General features: G+C 33.3%; 1 protein-coding gene across 4 annotated transcripts in view; it reads left to right on the top strand.

Moving 5' to 3' along the window:
• The window catches only part of LOC118189638 (potassium channel subfamily T member 1-like), a 567007-nt gene that overhangs the window by 405126 nt on the left and 140454 nt on the right, over positions 1 to 21427 (top strand). For all 4 annotated transcript variants that reach the window (XM_085820454.1, XM_085820457.1, XM_085820455.1 and 1 more), the window contains 3 exons: positions 2707 to 2843; positions 2960 to 3023; positions 7515 to 7623. In XM_085820454.1, the coding sequence (XP_085676580.1) occupies positions 2707 to 2843; positions 2960 to 3023; positions 7515 to 7623 (310 nt within the window). The remainder of the gene's footprint in view (positions 1 to 2706; positions 2844 to 2959; positions 3024 to 7514; positions 7624 to 21427) is intronic.

The following is a 21427-nucleotide window of genomic DNA, read 5'->3' as shown; positions in this document are numbered from 1 at the left end:
CATGATATGTTATTTTTAGAAAAGGACTTCTGTTCCCGCAGCATAGAATAAGTATTGAATTATTGGCACGTCTCAAAATTTATATGTAGTATGACTGATTACGAAATCGAAGACTTTGTTTCTGAAGAAAACTAAATAAATCAATCAAAATTACGGTCACTGTAGTATATAGCCAATCACGCACAAAGTAAAAACAGATCCTTTACCTCTTAACTGCAATAGCAAAATGAATTCAGTTCTTTCAATGAAACGTATTTAAAATGTTTCCGTAAACAGGAACTTCGCGCTTGTTTTATTTACAGTTTTAAGTGAAAGTGTCAATGAAAATTCATATTTAAATGCGGTAAAGGGAAAATAGTTATTGTCAGCACTTTTGAAAGAAAACTAAAAGTAGCGTATTTGGAATAGAGTTCGAATTGTTTTAAGCCATCACCTGGATATCAAGTCAAAATCCTTACCCCACCACTTTTCACAAACACCAAAATATCTCATCATCCGTATAAGTTAAGCTGTTTCACTTGTTTCTTTTTAAAAGACACCTGCGTTTACTACTTCATTCTCAGCTAGGATATTTATTAAATTATTACTTTACTTTTCGTCATCATTATATTTACTTTACTATTAAACTTATTCGTTCTTTAAACTAAATTCCTTTACTGTTTCTGACTCATGCGCGTTCTAGTCAAAATTCTAAGCAACTCTAATGTGATATTTGCATTTTAAAGAATTAAATTTAATTCTCTTTCTGGCATTCTTGATATTCCTTTAGCTTCTAAAATTCTTCTTAAAAGGAATCTCCATACGTAAATAGTGTTTACATGCGTTACCATGTGTTTAACCAGAGAACTAACCTTAGCTTTGGGCACTGGTCTTCTCATTATTTAGACTAATCTCTTAACCAGATTAGTTTAGGAATAAGACTGACATTAAGAATTGGCAAATTTACGGAATCGATTATTTAACTGAAAAACAAAATATTTTAGTAACTTTATTTTCGTTGCTTAGATTGTGAATGCTGGTAAAACATGATTTATTCGTGTTTGATTAAGATTTATTCACATATTTTCAATGACTAATCTTGATCTAATTATTTATATACCTTTCCTGTGTCGAAGATCAGTTTTACTCATCTCAGCCATGGATGAAATATTTTTTGTAAAACCAGTGTGTTTAATGGTAAGTTCAATAATGAATAATTATTAAACAGCTTACCTTGAACTTTTATAGATTTATAGTTACCTGAAAACACTTGACTTTTGACATGATAAATAAGGACTCAAAATAAATGAGATTCAAGACTTTTGTATGCACAACTCAAAAAGTATTTGAAAAGTAGAAACGTTTTTATTTCTAATTTTAAGAAACTACTAAAAAGTTTAAAGTTAGGATTTTACATATCGAAAAACGATCATTTAAAAGTGAAATTCTTAAACATAATAAAATTTCAAACGGCCTTTTTTTTTAGCGTGAATTGGTATAAATCGAGAAGTATCGAAATAGTATAGTATTGAAATGTATTGCTACTGTTTAAAATGTTTTTTTTTTAAAAAGATAAGCATATAGTTGCAGTCCAACTAAAAAACGTAATCTTGCGATAGATTATATTTTTAAACCAAACATTCCTATAAAAATAATATAATTAGAAAACTTCTAAACAGGACATCGGTAGTGATGCCAGTAATACACACATTAGCAAACAAATATATATATTTAAAGACTGCATACTGTTTTCAAATGGCTTATTTCATTACACTACTAAGAAATATACTTAAGTAATTTAAAAGACGAAATTTCTTACATTCGGAACTTTACAAAAGATTCTTTTTCTGAAGGAAATTCCCGATTGTGACCCAAGCGATATGAAAATAGGATCTCTGAAAGCTTTCAAACAGAGGTGTATAAGTGTGTAGTTTGTGGAAGAGGATTTCCGTTAATTTTTTATGGAATGATGAAGTGCACAATACCACTCTTACAAATACCCACGTTTTTAATTCTATTATATGCATACACATGTCGTTTTTTAAACCTGAACTACTTAACATATAAAACTGACGTGAAAGCTATAAACATTCTTTTTACTTAAGACACGCGACTACATAGCTAATCTGCAATCCTTTATTATACCTCATCCCTTTTCTTCAATTATTTCGCGTTCATTAGACAATTAAGAAGGGAATTCGTGTTACAAGAAGCATTACTGTTTTCAGTATATTGTGATAGTTTTGTGCTTATACCACTTTATGTAAGAAAGAGAAATGCAGAAATAAACCTCGGAGCTTGTCAAGCTGAAATTCGTTTTGCAGCGATTTTTAATTTTGTTCACCAGTAAAGGTTGTTTTTATAAGCTGTAAAACAGTAGGCGGTATTTTTGTTTAAGAAACAAAAACGAACAATAAAATTTAAAGCATTTAGGGTAAACTATTCTTTGATGAAATAGATGGCAATTCTAAGTTTTCTGATTATAAATAAATTTTTCCTTCTATTGCTTATAATAAAGTATTTTAGTAAGATGTGAACAACAGAAAAATTGATTGGTAATGAATTTAATAATAAATCAAGGTAAATACTATAAGGAACTGGTATTTCATTTTACATCATTCCGTTTCGGAATTCCCTACTTCTGAATTCCTCGAAGCTAACAAATCCAACTTTTATGCCTAGAAGTTTCGATAGCATCTTTGTTAAAATTGTTTTCTCTCTATGTAGGATTATTATGTCGTTCTTCTATCACCCTGTGAGCTGGATGCGACCATGAAGATGATTCTTCAGGTGCCCATGTGGGCCCAGAGAGTCATCTATATCCAGGGATCAGCCCTGAAAGACTTCGATTTGGCGAGGGCAAGGTAAGGAAAAGGCGATTTTATTTCAAATTGTTATGTGACTGCGTACAGTTTTCGCACATGAAAGTTTTCTTTAGAATTCACATCAAAATTATTTTTGCATTATCCTTTATTTCCAGAATGAACGCTGCCGAAGCTTGTTTTATACTAGCGGCTAGAAATTACGCCGACCGGTCTGCTGCTGTAAGTCTTATCATTTTAGTCATTTTTCTGGGAAAAGTGGGTTCAAATGCAGTTTTATTGTATGTTCTGATAGTAATTTTGGGAATTGTACATAGTTTCATCCAAACGTTTTCCAGAGAGAATTTGAAAGCAAAACACATTTCGATCTGAGCAATCGCCGTACAGATATGACACGGTACATGAAGCTCTTAAGCACCATCATAATCATTTTGATCAACATATCTTGGAGACGGTATCTGAGAGTCTCCTGCACATCTTTCCCCACAGTCCACCTAGGATAAGAGCTTTGTGGCCGAAATATATCACGTGTGTCTTTTCCTTGTAAACGTAACAATCACGAGCATCCAAGTTTATGCGAATTTATAGCCAGATTGCGTGGTAATTGTACTCATTAATTACCATACCAAAAATGCGGTGAGTTTATAATAAAATCCCATTAACTAAATTTTATAAGGTAAAATAAATGTCTCAAGACTTCCTGCAATTGAATATGTAAAATTGCTGACAGTTAGTAGTTTAATCTTATCTTTTGCGTTCAGCATCTATTATTTTGTTATGGCTCCTTTTAAGAAGGAAACCACAATACCAAATTAAATTTTCCTAATATCCTAATCTAACTAAATAGAATTGCGTTGTGTTTTAAAGAAAGAAGAACCGCTACAACTCCGTGTAGGTGACTGGTGAGCAACATAAGCAATGATTAAACAAAACACACAATTGTTATTTCAAGAAAATCCTGATTTTAATTAAACAATGGGAGAGTACTTCAAAAATCATTTAACCTATTTAAATCATCAGTATATATATATATATATATATATATAAAATTTTCACCCGGGTGAAAATAAAAACAGAGGATATGTATATATATAATTTGGGGTTTGAACCTTTAACTCTATTTAGAACCCTTAACTCAATTTTCACGTTAGTAGAACATATTATTTTCCAACATATTGAACATAAAAAATCAATCAAAACATAGCATTTAACAAAATTCTTACAGGGATCATACTATTAAACGAATTTAATTCTCAGTAAATATTACTTTACGATAGGTACTAGAAAGTATTCTCTGTTTTCTGAGCCGTAAAAATCAAATAACTTTAACTAACTATTTAAATTTCTTTAACATTTCTTCAGTTATAAATAATTTAAAACTTCCTTATTATGGCATAGCAATGTAGATCAGTCATAGGTACCAAGTTAAACTATTATACTCTTAAACAGTTACCTTAACATATCAAATTTTCAATTTAATCGAGGCAAACAAAAGTTAACTATTGTTCCAGTGAATAGAGGTTAAAGAAAATAAGATGGAAACTGGTTTTATCTGGTAATCTGGCGAGCGACAACAAGGACATGATGGAGTAAACAATAACACGACTCAAATGTAATAAATAGTCCGGATGAATAGCTTTTGCATGAGTCCGATGCAGAACTTAGTGTTCATAGGTGAGTTAAGGTAGACCCGAAGAAAAACGGACATGTGCTAATAGATGTAAAAGTGCCCGTAAAATTCCAGCAGTTTAAAGGTGAAATTGGAGCCGGAAACACCTCTTCCTTGAAGAACGGCACCGCCAGTTGATGAAGCTTGAGAGGCAGCATATGGAGTCAGAAAATTCAACGGATATTTGTGGATCTGGAATATTCATTTTAAGTGTAGACCAGTCATTTTGGACATCTATTGTAAGAATTGTAAGTAAAATACCCTTGACCGGGGTAACATAACAGGTTCAGATGATAGCCGACAACGGATAAGGTGACATTATCTTCTTATAAGCTGTTGCAGATAATTGGTAAAACAAACGGTTCTCGGGCCAAAGCCACGAGAAAAAAAAACAGTTGTTTCCCACCGCTAAACTAAGACTAAACTTTACCGCAAGCGAATAACATGTTGAGAGCCGCAAGCAAATGGAGGCGAACGACGAGCCGAAGCAAGATAGAAGGAGAAGAAGTCACAAGAGAGTGAAATCCCGAAATGCAACTCCTTATAGATGTGACAAGACTGCCACATTGGCTAACACACGCCCTAAATTGTGAAAAAAAACAGTTGTTACCATCACCGCTTTACGCTATGTAAAATTTCTCCTTTTTCCGCGTCGTTGAACTAAACTTAATTTAAAATTCGCCAAATTCTCGCCAAGCCTGGAACGTCTGCAACGTCGAGGTGGCAAACATAAACTCTCCCCACCAGAAATATTCTAGGAGCGTCCAGAAAATCTTGTTAAAAACTGTGTTTTCTACCTTTTACAATTTCAAATACTTTTCACACAAAGGAAACTGTAAACTGCTAATACTTTTCACACAAAGGAAACTGTAAATTTTCGTTAAATAAATTACCATATCTCAAAATCTCTTAAAGCTAGAATTTTGCAAGTGACCTTAAATTAAGGAGATAATTTTTCTGCTTCTAGTGGTATAAATTAATAATGGTTAAACTTAAGTACTAAACAATCAAGTTTATTACTCAGAAATTCATCCGATTCCATTGTGTGTTTCAGCGCATTTACGAGTAACAAGTGAAAAGAACGTACCAAATCTTTCGCACAAAAAAGTCCCGATTAAAATTAAACAAATTAGAGCAGTTATTACGTAAATAAAATACACTTTGTGTAGAATAAATTTAGAATATTAATAAATTAAATTTTTAATAAGTTGTAATTTAAATAATTAAGTGATTTTTGCTACACAACATTCTAATTTCCGGAAACATGAGATTTTATGCAGGAAGTTTTCGTTTACTCTGAAAGGTAGATTGGAAAAAATTGTGTTTGTGACATATTGTTGAAAAGACAACAAAACTAATTGCAGAAAACTCATATTTACTTTTAACAAGTAAACTAATACATTTTGAGTAAGTTCAACCCAGATTTAATAATTTTGATACTCATGAAAGCAATTTGCTCAGTTATGTTGCAGCCGGTAGCAATTGTATAGTTTTATTAACATGTTATATAAGCTTTTTTTATAATTTACTCTAAATAATTTAGGCATCGAATTAAATACATTTGACAAATGTTCTGAATTCAAATTGAGCAGCGTAACAAAATTTTCAGTTTAGTTGCGAATTAAGCGCATTTTGATGTGTGTTTTGAATTCAAATACAACCGCAAAACTGAAAAATTAAATTTAGTAACGCATTAGATGTACCGTTATTTCTCCTTCATATAAGTGATTTTTAAAAGGAAAAAGAACTTTTTACGAGAAGGAACATTTTAAGGTGAAAAGGAAGATTTCCAAAGAAAAACTGCTTTCTTAATGTAAAATTCTGAAATCTTCTTTCTAGTAGAAAGAAACTAAACGGCATGTGTTTAACGGCTGTGGAACATTCTCAAGCACTATAATGTTTTACATTTATTGCTTTTGTAAGATGGTAATAAAGATTCTTCTAAGCATTAAGAATTAAATTCATAAGCGCCGTGCAATTTTGTTTGATGTCCTTATCATAAACTGCACCAAGTGTGTGTTTCATAGGTTACAATGCTTCTGAAAGTATTATTGAAATATTAATGTGAGGATAAATAGGAAGTTTTAAATTTGTCATTTTAAATAGCTCACGTGCAAAATATGGACGTCGCTAAATGAAAATTTAACTCAAAACAACCGGATCATCGTTAAGCCAAACCCTATTATTAACAAACAATGAAAGAAACATTCATTTATTTTTTTCTCAGTCTATATAATTTGAATACGTTCTTCAAGAAGTATTTTGCTTGCAGTATTTGTAGAAACATAAAACCAAAACTATTCTGAATAAAAACATTAAGTATATTCAAACATTTTTATTGCTTATACATCTGTTTAATTAGGCGAATTTGATAACGCATTAGAAGTCGGGAAAATGCACATTCAGCCTTATGTTCATCGTATGTCATTTATCCTGAAACTGTTATAGTTGCAGTTACATTTCAATGCGAAAATCTTGCCTCATACTAAAGTTAAAAATTTAATTATGAAATGATGCATAGAGAATGCAGAAATAAATGATTTTGCATACAAGTCATTCCGAACTTTTCTAATGGCATTATATAGAGATTCTGTCTTTTTATATCGATGTTTTTTCCCTTCGCCGGTATGTTTCTCTATCAGTTTAGTACTAAACATGTACATACAACTCCTCTATCACATGTTGATGATGCCATTCAGCCTTATGAATTCTAAGAAAATGAACGACATGGAAAAATTATTACGAACAAATAAGAACTATTTTGAATTATAAAAAACCGCAACGATGTTATTTTTGCTTTGGATAACCTTGGTAATTCCGAGCTTGGATAAATGAGATTCTTTTGCAGTATTATTCTTGAAATTATTTGTCTATGTTAAACTGAACAAGTGGCGTAGCATTCTGCTGCTTAAAATAAATATGGTCCATTAACTTCAAATGTTCCCTCATCTCTAGTTTAGATTATAGTTATTTATGGTGTCATTATTTTAAGAGGATGGTTTAATGAAATTTGTCAATGAATCAGAACAATTTTGTCTTTTCAGGATGAGCATACCATTCTAAGGTCGTGGGCAGTCAGAGATTTCGCGCCGAGTGTGCCTCAGTATGTACAAATTTTCCGTCCTGAAAATAAGGTTCACGTCGCATTCGCTGGTAAGTAAATAAATACTCTCATTATTTTCTTGCTAAACGAACCTAATTTTCAGTTATATAGAGGATATGAAATAAGTAATATAGTCAATGTAAAACACATTTTTCAAACTGCTTCTGCATTTACACTTGCTTTAAACCTTCCATCTCCTTTCATATTCTTATAAATTACCCAACATGTGTTAATGCATTGCGCATATCTTTTTATACCAGATTTTACGGAGATTATTATATATATTAATTACAACTTATAAGTGATTTCTTGAGTTCACTTAAAGAAGCTCTGTCGTAAATTCAATTTGTGTACTAAACGTTTGAGAATAATTTTTACTATTTGCTAATGAAAATTGATCAAACACTGTATAAAACACTGGATGAAATTCGTACGTAGCAAGTATAATCGAAGACATTTCCAGAAATGAGAAAACTGAAGGAATGTTTGAAGATGTGGACATTTTACATTAGATTCAAAAGCAATTTGTAGGAAATAGGAGTGCATGTTGTTTTGAGTTCCGTATGAATTTTTAAACTTCATAAAGAATAATTTCTTCCCATTCGACATCTCAGATTTTGCTTTTGGATTAGTCCCATTATTTCAAAGTTAATTTAAATGTACATCCTTTGTCAAAAAGTTTCAGGACAATTTTTTATGAGTTTGCAGTTTCAAAAATGAACATATGTTGTTTTTGTGTTACCTGGTATGTAGCCTTACTTGGCATGACCTTTGCCATGTTTCCACGCAAATTTACTAGGGAGAAGGGCTGTGCTTAGCAACACACTGTTCGGGAATTGTAATCATTTTCGTTAAGGCGACACAATGGATGCTGATTATGAGCAAAGAGTGAACATCAAGTTCTGCTTTAAGCTCGAGAAAATCCCTAGTGAAACGTGTAACATGATTAAGTAAGCATAGGCAAGGCCCTTTCAAGAAGTCGTGTTTTCGAATGGCATAAAATGTTTCGTGGAGGCAGAGTTTCAGTGCAAGACGATCCCAGAGCTGGTCACCCGTCTGTAGCACATACCGATGCAAACGTGGAGCGTTATTTGATGGTGCAAACGTGCCGATGCAAACGTGGAGCAAACCGATGCAAACGTGGAGCAAGAAGACCGTCGTGTAACTGTGCGTGTGATATCAGAAGAACTGAATTAGAATCGTGATGTGTGTCATAAGATTTTACGCGAAGATTTAGGAAAACAGAAACTTAATGCAAAAATCCTCCCTCACTCACTAACAGACAAACAGAAAGAGGAAAGACGAAGAATTTCTGCTGAAGTATTGGATAGAGCCAGACGTATTCCCACATTTGTGTCAAAGATTATTGTGATTTTTTCCTGTTTTCATGAGTGAAAAGGTTATTGAAAGGAAAGCTTCATCAAGATTATTGCAGACATCCAACAGGCTGTGACAAATGAGCTTGCAAGCATCGTAATTGAAGATTTCCTTGCTTGCTTCCTAGACCTTCATAAACGTTGGCAGTTGTGTATAGACGCCACTTGTAGCGTCTTTAGGGTTTTTGATGCTGGAGAGCCTGTATCTCTCGAATACACGTCGAGTATGCTTCCAATTTCACACAAAAGCATACGCAAAGGAGAGAGAATATAGGCTTTCCACGAAGCTTCACTTCATGGCTTATGCATGAGTGCATTCCTAGTTATACGTTTTAAGGATTACAGAAACGTTCACTCTGAAAGAAGTTTTCGGATTTAAGGTTTAAGCCGCAGCTAGTCAAAAATGGGTAATTTTGAGAGTATTTGGCAGCTAACTAAAGCAACCGTGTAACTTCCCTTCTGAATCCTAAATTTCGAATTCATTTATATAGTTTGGTGTTTTGGGGGAGTAAAAACTAGTTCCAGACCTTAACAGACCTTAAGCGAATTTTTACTGTGTCTGAAATTAATTACAAAGACTTGAAAAGGTTTAAAACGACTTTTCTATTAAAACAGAACTTGAACATGAGTTCATGTTTTGTGCTTAGCAAAATCAACCACCATTTATGACGATGAAACTAAAGTAACAGAGAATTTCAAATTTAAAACGTAGGTTAGTACTCAAGGACTACACAATTATATTTAAAACTAAGCTGGCTCCGAAAACTCTAACCGGCATATCAGTTTAAATACTGGCAGCAAATAATGCGAGGCTGACTAATCACAAACTTATCAGTGATTGCAGAACTAAAGTAACGTAGCCTTGAAAGGCGGAGACACGCTCTGTCTTACAGTCCAGAAACCTCAGCTAATACTTTAACTTATCTAAAATTCTGGTAAGAAAACGGAAAGAACTTAAAATAAAGGATGGAATTATAAATAGCAGGTGAATTTAAATAATAAATGCTACACTCTTTCTCCCAGTACCATTTGTAATGAACAAATGCATTGTGACTACAACAAAATATTAGACAATTACGTATTTTGCTCAATAAAGAGAAAGTAAAAATGAAATCCCAAAAGTTTCAAGTTCCCCCGTCAACATTAGATTACATAAAACTACTTTTTATCGGTAATAAATTACTGATTTTTACATCCATGATGCGTCCCATATTAACATGTACCTACCATCTCTGAAGTAGACACCTGTCTTCCACTTTATACTCAGTTTAAATGGACAGCTATAGATATTTCATTAGCAATTCTTCATTGTAGTATAACTCAAACATTTAACTAATTCTGAAAGGTTTTGAAGAACATTATGAAAGGTGATATAGCGTCCCCTCCATCCTGTATTATAATTTTAATGATAATAACTTTAGAAAAAATTAACCATTTTAAAAGAAATTAATTTTATTTATTTATATTTCAAAATGTCCATTATGGTGATAGCAATATTCTGTATTTAGTATTTAGTTATTTTAGTTATCTACCCATCAAAAACTTATGGTTCTTCTTTCCATATTAATATCTACTGAAACATTTTCTAAGAAATATTATTCTTGAGTAATGAGCTTAAAATCTAAAATGTTTTAAATAAGTACTGAGTACCTATGACAAGCTGTAATTAGTCTGTTCCTTGAAAATAGTAGGGAAAATTTAAATTATTATTAATTTTTCTTATAGTCTACATATGATTATGGATCAAGAGTGTCGCATTTGACATTATGATTAAAATGATATTGTGGTATTACACTGAAACGCTTTCGGAAGTAATAAATATTATGCATTAAATTTTGAGCTGAGTTCTTCACGGGCATTGAAAATATTTTTTTATTGAAAAATGTGCATAGCAATAACTAGTTTTCTTAATTGAAGTCCAATATCACTAAACTTGCCATCGAAATTTAAATAACACTAGTTGGAGGTATAAACTTAAATGAAAAACCTTCGTAACAACAATCGATCACAGCTGTAAATGGAATACGTTAGTTATAATTGCAGAGGTCTTCCTTTATCTGCAAATTATTTAGCAAATGGAAATATTGATTTTTCTTTTGAAGTCTACGTGCACTCTTGCTATGTTCTGTATTAAATTTTGAGTACCTCACGAAATAGAACAGCACGTTCGGTTTTAAAACGAAGAGAAAATTGCTAGTTTGGAAATAATTTCCATCACGCATATGGGTGAGCATGATAATGGATTTCGCTCTTACTTTATCATCTTGCCAAAAAAAAAAAAGTAAATAACCCAGCACTCTCTAAAATTACAAGTTGTTCTTTTGTTATACTGTTCATTTGAAGGAAAACATAGCTCTAAAGTGTAAACCCCTGAGACATTTTTAAATGTTTCATATATGCTGCAATCTGAATCTCTATTCATGTAATGAAACATCGACATACAACGGATCTGAGCAACATATTCAATGGTTAGCATCTGAATTGTTGGTTATAGAAAAAAACTTCGGTTAAATATAAAATTAGTTGTAATAAATGTAGGAGATGTACGAAGAATTAAAGTTTGATCACCTGTTAAATTGAACTTTGTTTAGAAGCTCTTTTCCGAAGTCTTAACTAAGTGTTTTAGCATTCTTGATAAGGTACCTTATTAAAATTACTGACTGTTGTTAGAATTGTCGCTTATGCGGTCCTTTACTAAACTTTTAATTTATAATATTAATAAAATAGTAAATAACCCATTCAATTATCTACTTAGACACTCAAATTGGATGCCATAATAAAACAAGAATAAAACAAGATTCACAGCTTGTAAACCATAATAAAAGATTAACAATAACTCAAAGTTCCACTGATGTGTTCAGAAAACTGATAAATTAAAAGATTGCCACACATACTCAATGATTAGTATTTACATGTTCAGATTTCGGTACAAGGGACATCTAACTTTAATTAAGAAGCTCTCACAAAGACACACCCTTGAACTGTTAAATTAACTATTGGTGCAAAACTAAACCTCAATATGCACAAAATTATCGATCTCATGTTTCATTATTCGATGAAACAATTATGTTTTCCGAAACTGTACAACACGTCGCAGTGACCTGGTGCCATAAAAGAAGGAACAAAATTGTGTAGTAATTTTCATAGTCCTATCTTCACCTTTCCAAAGGTCTGCAGACACTATCAGAAAAATCGCTTTATTACAAATATATCTAAAACATTTAATATTCTAGTAGGAACCGCTACAATACAGCGGTTCCGAAGCTTTGCCATTGTCAGTAACGGAGTAGGAAATCCCGATCCGAGGTTTTGCCCGGCGTGGCATCATTTCAATCCATCTTGATTGTGGGGAATGCAGAGAAGTCAGAAAATCAGGCTGACATGTCACAAGATCGTTTGCAACAGAATGACGCACGAAATTTTCCTTTCTTTCGTGGGTCAACATTTCATGAACCGGTGTCACATAAACGTTTCACATCCACGGTAATGTAGAATTTGATGCAATTTTATCCACTTATCTTATTATTTTGCCTTTACTATCACATCTACTTTCGTCCACTTCCACCAGGATATAAGATAGTTCATGTAAATCTATAAGCCAACTGTTTTTACTTCCTTCTACGAAATAAAAAGAAAGTATTTTAATCGCGAAAAGTTTCAGGCAGCATATTTCAACGAAAATATCCATTTTGACCGCTATCGAATGCAATTTAACGATGTTTTTGCGTGATATTTATACGTAAGGACAGAATAAAATACGCTTTTCCTTCAAAAAAATTATAAAACTGCTTTAAAATTAATTCTGAAGAGAATTTTTCGTGGCGTTTGTACAAACGTACGTACGTTCGTGCGTACGTACGTATCTCGCATAACTCAAAAATGAGTAGCCTCAGAACTTTGAAATTTTGTATATAGGACTGCTATAACATGTAGATGTGCACCTCGTATTTTGGTTGCAATCGGCCGCACCAAACGTATATAAATATATTTATATATATATCCACTCTGTTACCCGGCTCAGTAATCTCAGTTTCTTTACTCTTATATGTTTGTAAATTGTACATTTTTGCTTTAAAAATGATTGTATTATGTTGTTTTTATCTTCCGGTGAAGGTTTTTATGCCATTAGTAAATCTGTATGCAAAATCTTTTGAATTATCAACGATTTTAAAGTTGTCTAAGTGCCGCTAAACCTTTTTTTATTGATGTTTACATTTGAAACAGAGACTTGTGGATTTGTTGCCAATCTAGAGAAACTTAGCTTCGCAACAACAAAAAGATAACACATTCATTTATTATTGCCAATTAAATCATGCTTAATTCTTTCTGGAAATTTTTCGAGGAAATAAGTGTTTAAGATTTACTTCGTAATTTTTAATATAGATATTTTGAGTTTTTATGCATTTTTGCCTTCTCGCGAAGTGAGAACTGAATTAATTAAATGAGAAATACTCAATCGTCTGTGAAAAACTGTTTCTTTTTGTTTTGTTTGCTTAATTTCTTTTATGCATCATTCTAGCTTTATTATAGTATTTGAATAGAACATGTGGCAACGATTAGCTAATTCTATTCTTTAAATGATATACATTTTGTGCATTCTGAGTTATAATATGAGAGAGTGTCGCTATGGTAAACAAACACTAGAGTGAATTTTAAAGAATGCATTTATTCTATTGTGATTTATGCGCTGTCGGCGAATTAGATTTAATTTAATTCAATAAGTTTAAATGAAATACAAGAAAAAATGCGTATAATTTAATATTCCGTACAAGGAAGTCATGTGGTGTACACATCAAATTTTTTCATATGAGGAAGAGAGTTTGGCATCCTTTAATGACGAACATTCTGTTACATCTCCCAGCTACTGAACTGTTTTATTGACTCCAGCGTTGCTAGACGCCATTGTTGAATAGAAATGCTGAGAGACAAGCCACAGTTTAGTACGCACGTGTATCTTTATATTTAATACTTTTATTTGACTTGAGCCTTTTTTCTAAATTTCCCGCAAGCTTCAAAGAATGTGTTCTGTTTAAATCTTGTGTAAACGTCAGGTTGACTTGTTAAGAGGTTTATTTTAAATCTTGATCTGAATTTGTTTTTTCTATGCTTTAGAAGTTAAGATGGGGCGATACGTCATCTGTCTGTCTTTACAATGCTAGAGGTTGACGTTTGAAGCAATGTAGAACAGTACACTATATAATACCCAAAGTACTATTCTGCTTGACATTAACTTCGAATTCAAACTCCTGCCAATCTAATCTAAGGATCAGTAACACTTAGCCGACAACCACTCAACCGACGAGGCACTTGACCGACAGAACATTTAGCCGTCACTGACACTTAGCCGACAGTACATTTAGCCGACGGACACTTAGCGAACAGGTCATTTGGCTGACACGGACAGTTAGCCGACAAAGACACTTAGCCGACACAGAGAGTTATCCGTCAGAACATTTAGCTACGAGACATTTAACTGCAAGACATTTAGTCAACAGGACACTAAGCCGACAGTGACATTTAGCTGACATGTACCCAATAATTATTTAAACTTACTATCAATTAAAAAATTTCTTGACTTCTCCTAAGTTGAACATTTAAGTTATTTTTTCCACCTATCAGTAAAATTCATTTTTCGATTCTTAAAGATCCCACATCTGCTTTTAATTCTTGTGTAATTTAGCATAGTTAGATGTATATTGTACTGCTTGGTGTATATCGGCCAAATAGAAAAAGCGTTGAAATTTCTCGTCAGGGAATATGAATTAATTTTCGAAAGGAAAAAAGAACTTTCTTTTTAGCTAAGTACGACGGTCACTCATTTACATTTTAATATGGGATCTGCAAAAATTGTCCGTAAAGCTCTTTCATCTAATCAACTGGGTTCCTTTGAACACTTTCACATCATTAATAATTTTTCTTCTTAACTTAATGATATTAATTTTCCAGTTTCGCTCTTCCTAATGCTTTCAAATTTCTAATACCTGTACGTTTCATTACTATTTTACTTAACACATCGTATTACATTCCTTCACTTAAAAAAATCGTTTGGCTCCTCCCACTAATGAAATTTCCTTTCCCTGTCATGAAACATCAGAATAATGCAATAAAAATTATTGTTATTCTTGAATTATACTTTTTATAGAAACAATGGAGGTGAAGGGTTAGTTTAGCAAATATATATTTATTTTGTTATTAAACACAATTAAAAAAGACAATTTATAAGACAAGCAAAGCTTTAAATTATTTGTGATCTCTATAATAGGCAGTTCATGCCACCGTTCTTGAGATAAAAATAAACAACTCATATAATGTTACGGTAACTGGCCTGTTTTTGGTCACCGCTACATTGCTTCCGTCTTTCTGAATCCAGCTTTTACCGATATGCTATATAATAATGTGATGGTTATGGTTGTATTTCAACAGAATTAATAACGTCGCGCTAGTGCGATACATCAGTTATAATCGGTATTGGACCTGTCTTTGTAAACATTTTTACTTAGCACTTTTCGCCATATTGAGACAGCTCAACAATTGCAAATTTTTTATTTATAAAAACTCACAATTGTATATGTGTATTCGAATATATATATCGCGTACGTAGCTCTAATTTTTGGAAAAACAAAATTTGTGCTCTTTTTGGCTTGAAAGAAGATGTAAGACATCGAACTCTAGAACAAATATTTCTAAAAGTAGAGTTTATTAAAGTAGGTTCAATAGGTTCCGCATACTGACGGACTTCCTTGTATGCACTAACACCTCATTGTACTTAATATTATGCTATTTACGGTATCAGGACTTCAGTAACACTTATTACACTCGGATACGGCTCCGGCCCAGGAACCCGCACTTAATGGCGTTGGCCACTAGGCGCTAACTAAAGCCTCATTCATCTATTTTTAAGCTAAATGTAAGCAAGTCTGCATCATTTCGTAGGATTAAAAGCCTTAAGTAAAAGCGCTTAACGCTTTTACTTAAGGCTTTTAATCCTACAAAATGATGCAGACTTAGGCTTTAGAAGTAAAAGCGCGATTCTGTACCATTTTCGTGACCACTTCTCTCACTTAAAATACTTACTTAGGTTAATGTTTATAGCATTAAACTGTTGCATAATGTTTAATTTAGAAGTAAAATATTCTTTAAGGTTTTGTTTTATTCAGAATTGAATACGTTTCCTCAAAAAGTACATTTTTCATTCTTAATATATCGAAAACGTTGCTGATATGGAACTGCAATCTTATTTTCTCTTATCAAGATTTTTAATCCCACAAGCATGAAACGAATTGCTTATTTTTCGCTTAAAAATAACGGAACGTCCTATAACAGAGGTTACGAACAATATAGGACGAAGTGTGTTAGTAGGCGGAACTTAGCACATAAACTCTAGTATATGTGCATACATATATATGTTTTAATAAAAGCAAGGAAAGGAAAAGCCGGAACACTGCTGATGTGTGCGTAGATCCATACTGAAGAGGAGGAATTTTGGTTGTGTAGTATGCTAATATGTTGACTTCGTAATATCTAAAAATACTTGGCAGTCGAAGCGGTTTTAAATCCATTTTTATTTTCCAGTTGACGTTTGTGGCCATAGTCACTTGGCACTCTAGTCGTGCCGTTTTACAGAACACTTTCATTTTTGATATTATTTCGATAGCAAGTAAGATAGCGAAATTACATCCTAGCGGAGCAGAGAGAGAAGCTAAAGTGCGTAGTTATCCAAGATGGAAGCATACGAAGAGAAAGGTTTGGGTTTGAGTTAAAAGTTTCAGTTCACAATTATTACGTCATCAGTGCTGCGCAGGCCATGTAAAAAGCAAAGATCTAGAAATGACGCAATCGAGAGTAGTTATTATGAATTTTTTAGAACGGAGAGAGAGGATTAAAAGTTTTATCCGTTAGTTTAATTTATAACTTTGATTTACATATTTTTTATCTTACATATATACATGATCGTCTTTCTTCCCTATATACACTGCTGGCCACCCTAATTGCAACACCAAGAAAGACAAGAGATATCACAACAAAATTTATTTAATAGATAACATGTTGACCAAGTATCAAATGATTAAATTTATAAACTTCTTCTATCGGCGAAAGATCCGGAGAGCGAGCCAGCCAGGGAAGCAATTCAATCTGGCGATTGACGAAGAACCCTTGGACAATGCGTGCCGCGTGTGGTCGCGCATTATCCTGTTGAAATATGGCTGTTTGCAAGCCCTGAAGGTAAGGAAGGACAACTGGCTCCAACACCTCGGAGATGTAGCGTTTAAAGTACCGGCAATTCGTATTAGAGGAGTGCGAGAGTGATATCCAATACCGTCCCATACCATAATACCCGGTGCAGGACCAGTGTTGCGGTGCATAACGCAGCTGTTCAGCATCCTCTCTCCACGGTGTCTCCAGACTCGAATCCGACCATCCAACCATTTTTTTAAAAAAACCACAAGAAAAACACAATTGCCGAACTTGAAAACTCCAAGCCTTAAATAGCGTTTTGAAGTGGCGCCACAGGCGCGCGTAATGTGTGTCTGCCCTGAAATTCTAATCATTTGCATATCTGACCTCCGCTAATGCATGTTGTAAATTTCATGTTATTTGCATGCTTCCTTCAGGGTGTTACATTTACGGTGGCCAGCAATGTATATATATGTATATATTGTACAGAGAGAGAGAGATTTATAAGAAAAGGAGAGGTTAAAATATATAGTATATGCAATCATTTTTCTTTCCTAAATAAAAATTATGCAATAATTCAGATCTCTCAGTATTAACGTTTGAACTTGTATCATAATGGCCAAAGTTGGTAGCTAAAAATGAGTATGCTCGATTCCGACACTTTAATAGAGTTGCTTATTTTTATCTTAAGAATGGTAAAATGAACTGCCTGGTGACGATGAAGTAACAGTGATTTTTAAACATCTCTTGTCAGTCACCATAATTATGAAAATTCTCTTTTTTTATTATTTTTTAATAATAAAATAAAATAGAGTTGCTAATCTAACATCCACCGCCAATATTTCCTTTAAAAGCATAATTCAAGAAAAATAGTTAATTTTACTTTGGCATTCAGATTTGGAACATTATTTTCATTTTCTAGCAAAGCATTTATAAAGGTTTAGCCTAAAAAATTAATTTTCATTGGAAGAGACTGGTTATATGTTAAGTAAACCGGTCACTCTATTTCTATTAGCCCCAGAAGCGGCCGAGGAGTAAAGTCGCTGATCACTTGTCCGAATTTCGAATCCCACGAACGGACTGACGGCATTGGTGTTTTCGTGGTTTTCCCCATGTGTAACATATATGCGAGCCAGTTTTCCTTAGAGAGTCCTCCACGAAGGTATCCCTTCCGTTAGGCAGATAGCCCTCTGGCTTTGACATAATGATATAAACCAAACGAAACCAAATCTACTTCTGTTAGGTAGCCGCAGGCCACTAAGCATGAATTCTTGGGCCGTATCCCTATCACAGATTAATAAATATACGATGCCTATAAACGTATAAATAGCTAAATGAGGGTGTAAATAGCATTTCAGGAAAAAGCGTAGTTCCAGTGTGGTAAAGAGTAGGGCAAATCATTCTACTTCCTGACAGGGAAAGGAAATTTCATTAGTGGAAGGAGCGAAACGACTTTATACGGGAAATGAATGTAACATGATGTATTGAGCAAAGTGGTAATGAAATGTGAAAGTATTAGGAATCTTAAAGCATTGGGAAGAGCGAGATTCATTGTCGGCTATATGTCCTCTTGGCTAACTGTCGGACTAAGTGTCCGTGGCGGCTAAATATCCTGTTGACTAACTGATGTCGGTTAAGTGTCTTTTCGGCTAAGTGTCGGCTACCGAAAATGTAACACATACCTCACTTTAGCAGCATCTCTGAGCATTCTGGACATTGCTGGGCCCTCAAAACAGTGATGGTCCTCCACGCCGTCTCTGTTTTCATCGAACACTGTATGCAATCTGCTTATTTGTGTTTTTTGTAATGTCTCGTTGCCTTAGCTTCGTTTCGTATTTCAAGCGTATAAGTTAACTTTCAAGTTGCTGCTCCAAACTCTGTTGTAATTCCTACCATGATGCAACCCTGAAACATCTCGCTTTGCTGGTGATTTGAACACTGTGAACGCCGTGTAGAAACCTGAGTTGGGTCAGAGTATATGCATAACATTACCTAACAATCACCCGCTCGCTTGACCCAACCTCGACACTTTTGGATGGCTCGCCATAATTAAATTTATTTATTTCGGTACATATCCTGTATAACTCTTCAGACTGCCTTCTTCATGTATTATGAGACCTCTAAACTGTGCTGCAGTTTCTTCTCTGATGCAACACTGAAATATTTTGCTTTACTGCAAATTTGAATGCTTTAATTCCGTGTAGGGAACTGCGTTACGTATTTTATGCTTAACATTACCAAATAACCATCCGCTCCTTAGATCCAACCGAGATACTTCTCAATGGTTAGTCATAATCTTTTACATTTTTTTTTTCATAACAGTTTCTCTATAACACTTTACGCAATCTTCTTATGTATCATAGGATCTAACTCAATAGAAATTTTCTCGATTACAGCATCGAACTCTTTTTCGGTAAAGAAACAAACGACTTGCTAGTGGTAGCCGGCTGTGAGTAGCAATATAAGCAAAAGATCTGAAACCATGAATCGCTGATCTTGGTCTTTACCTCAATCATCTGAAAGGCAAGTGTATTAGTCAAAAGGTCAAGTCATGGGGAAAACACAGAGCATAAATTAATTAATACTAACTACGTTTGACATGTATCTAAAGTAGAAATAAATTTAAAAGGAGAAGAAACTGTTTGCAGGACGTAAAAGCAAGACAAATAACATAGAATACCCTATAAGCATTAAGTGATATATTCTCTATTGTTTACATTAAGAATTATTAAGATCCACTTTATCCTAACGAAGAGAGATCGGACTGCCTTGAAATTCCTTATCTTACATTTTACTGAACTGAAGAACTAATATTTACAATTCATTAGAAAAAAGAAGCGCTTTTAAAAACCTGCATTCATATTCTGTATGGCTAGTGAGCATGAAAGTATGAGAAAAGATCTTTAATCACGTCTATCAAAATTAAACCCATTGAACGATATGAGAAAATAACGAAATAAAATAAGAAATGATCAATGTTGCAACATAGCTAATTGTATTTTCTGGACTGCCCTTTCAATACCTTCGGTCACGCATTAACAACGCGAGATGGCACAAAAAAGGCAAGAAACTCTTTATATACAATACTCTTTCTTCCAATATTTCTCAAAACGCTTTGATGGACTTTTATGCACACGTTATTCTGGTCAAGAAAAATTATATTACTTATTTTAGCAGTTTAATACGTTTGTTTAGAAAAAGTTAAACATCCACGTGGAGAGGTATATCCAAATGCTTCAAAGAACTTAATTTATGATCAATATTCTGGGTTTTTATGCTGCTAATAAATGTATAGGGTGTTTAGATAAAGGACAGTTATACGTTTTATTTTTCTAAATATTGATCCTACACATATATTACTATTTAAATTATACTCTCCGGAACTGGAGACAAGGGTTATGAAGTTTCTTAAAATATATAAGAAATTTTTTGAAGGAGTTTCTAACGCTATGTGTTAGAGAGCTGTGTAAAAGGAATATTGTAACAAATGAATATCGTCAGCAGCTCTACCGATGATATAGACAAAATACTCAATTCAACACACTCAAGCTGCAGAAGTGAGATGTGATTGTTTGAACTCAACGCTCTGAACTTTTAAAAATTTTTAATGTAATTCCATTTTTAGTTTTATCGTTTTCCTGTATGTCGTTGTTAGGTGTTAATAAAACTTCATTTAAAATTAACTCCTAAAATAATAGTTGATTATTTTAAGCATTAATACAAAGAAAAGTGGCGCCCAACGTGGGCAGCAGTATAGAGTTGCAGAACGCGTTGAATTTACTTTCGTGTTAGGATAGCCGTTTTGTTGTCTTATATGAAAGGAATGGATCTTCTTACCCCAGAGATGCATTGCTAACATCTACCCCGATATGTCTAATTAAGATAAGTAATCTTGACTTAAAACTGTTTAATAATATTTATTTATTTATAGTATTAGGATTTTAATTGATACTAAGTTTTGACAAATGTGTGAATTGTAAGTATTGTGAACCAGTAGTGTTTATTTCCAGTTATTGTGAAGTTGATTTCTTTTGTACGCCCCTAAGTGTTTAAAATTATGAACGATATCTAAGGATTGAAGAACGAATTTAAATACATTTAAAATTCACACAAGTTTAAAATTAGAATTTAATAGCCATAGTGTGAACTTTAACAGAGACATTACGACTATGTTTAAATTTCGCAAAAGACAAAATGTCCTTTTTGGGTAGGGGAGAAAAGAAGATTTAAAACTTCTTGCCCTTGAACTAGATTTAGTCGTGGCAGAATATTTAAAAGTGGTACAATTAAAAGAACTCATAAC

The sequence above is a fragment of the Stegodyphus dumicola genome, chromosome 7 (assembly GCF_044657685.1).
Source record: "Stegodyphus dumicola isolate Sdum_Otavi_A_Nest chromosome 7, ASM4465768v1".
NCBI classification, from domain to species: Eukaryota; Metazoa; Arthropoda; class Arachnida; order Araneae; family Eresidae; genus Stegodyphus; species Stegodyphus dumicola.
This window is presented reverse-complemented; position numbering and strand designations above follow the sequence as displayed.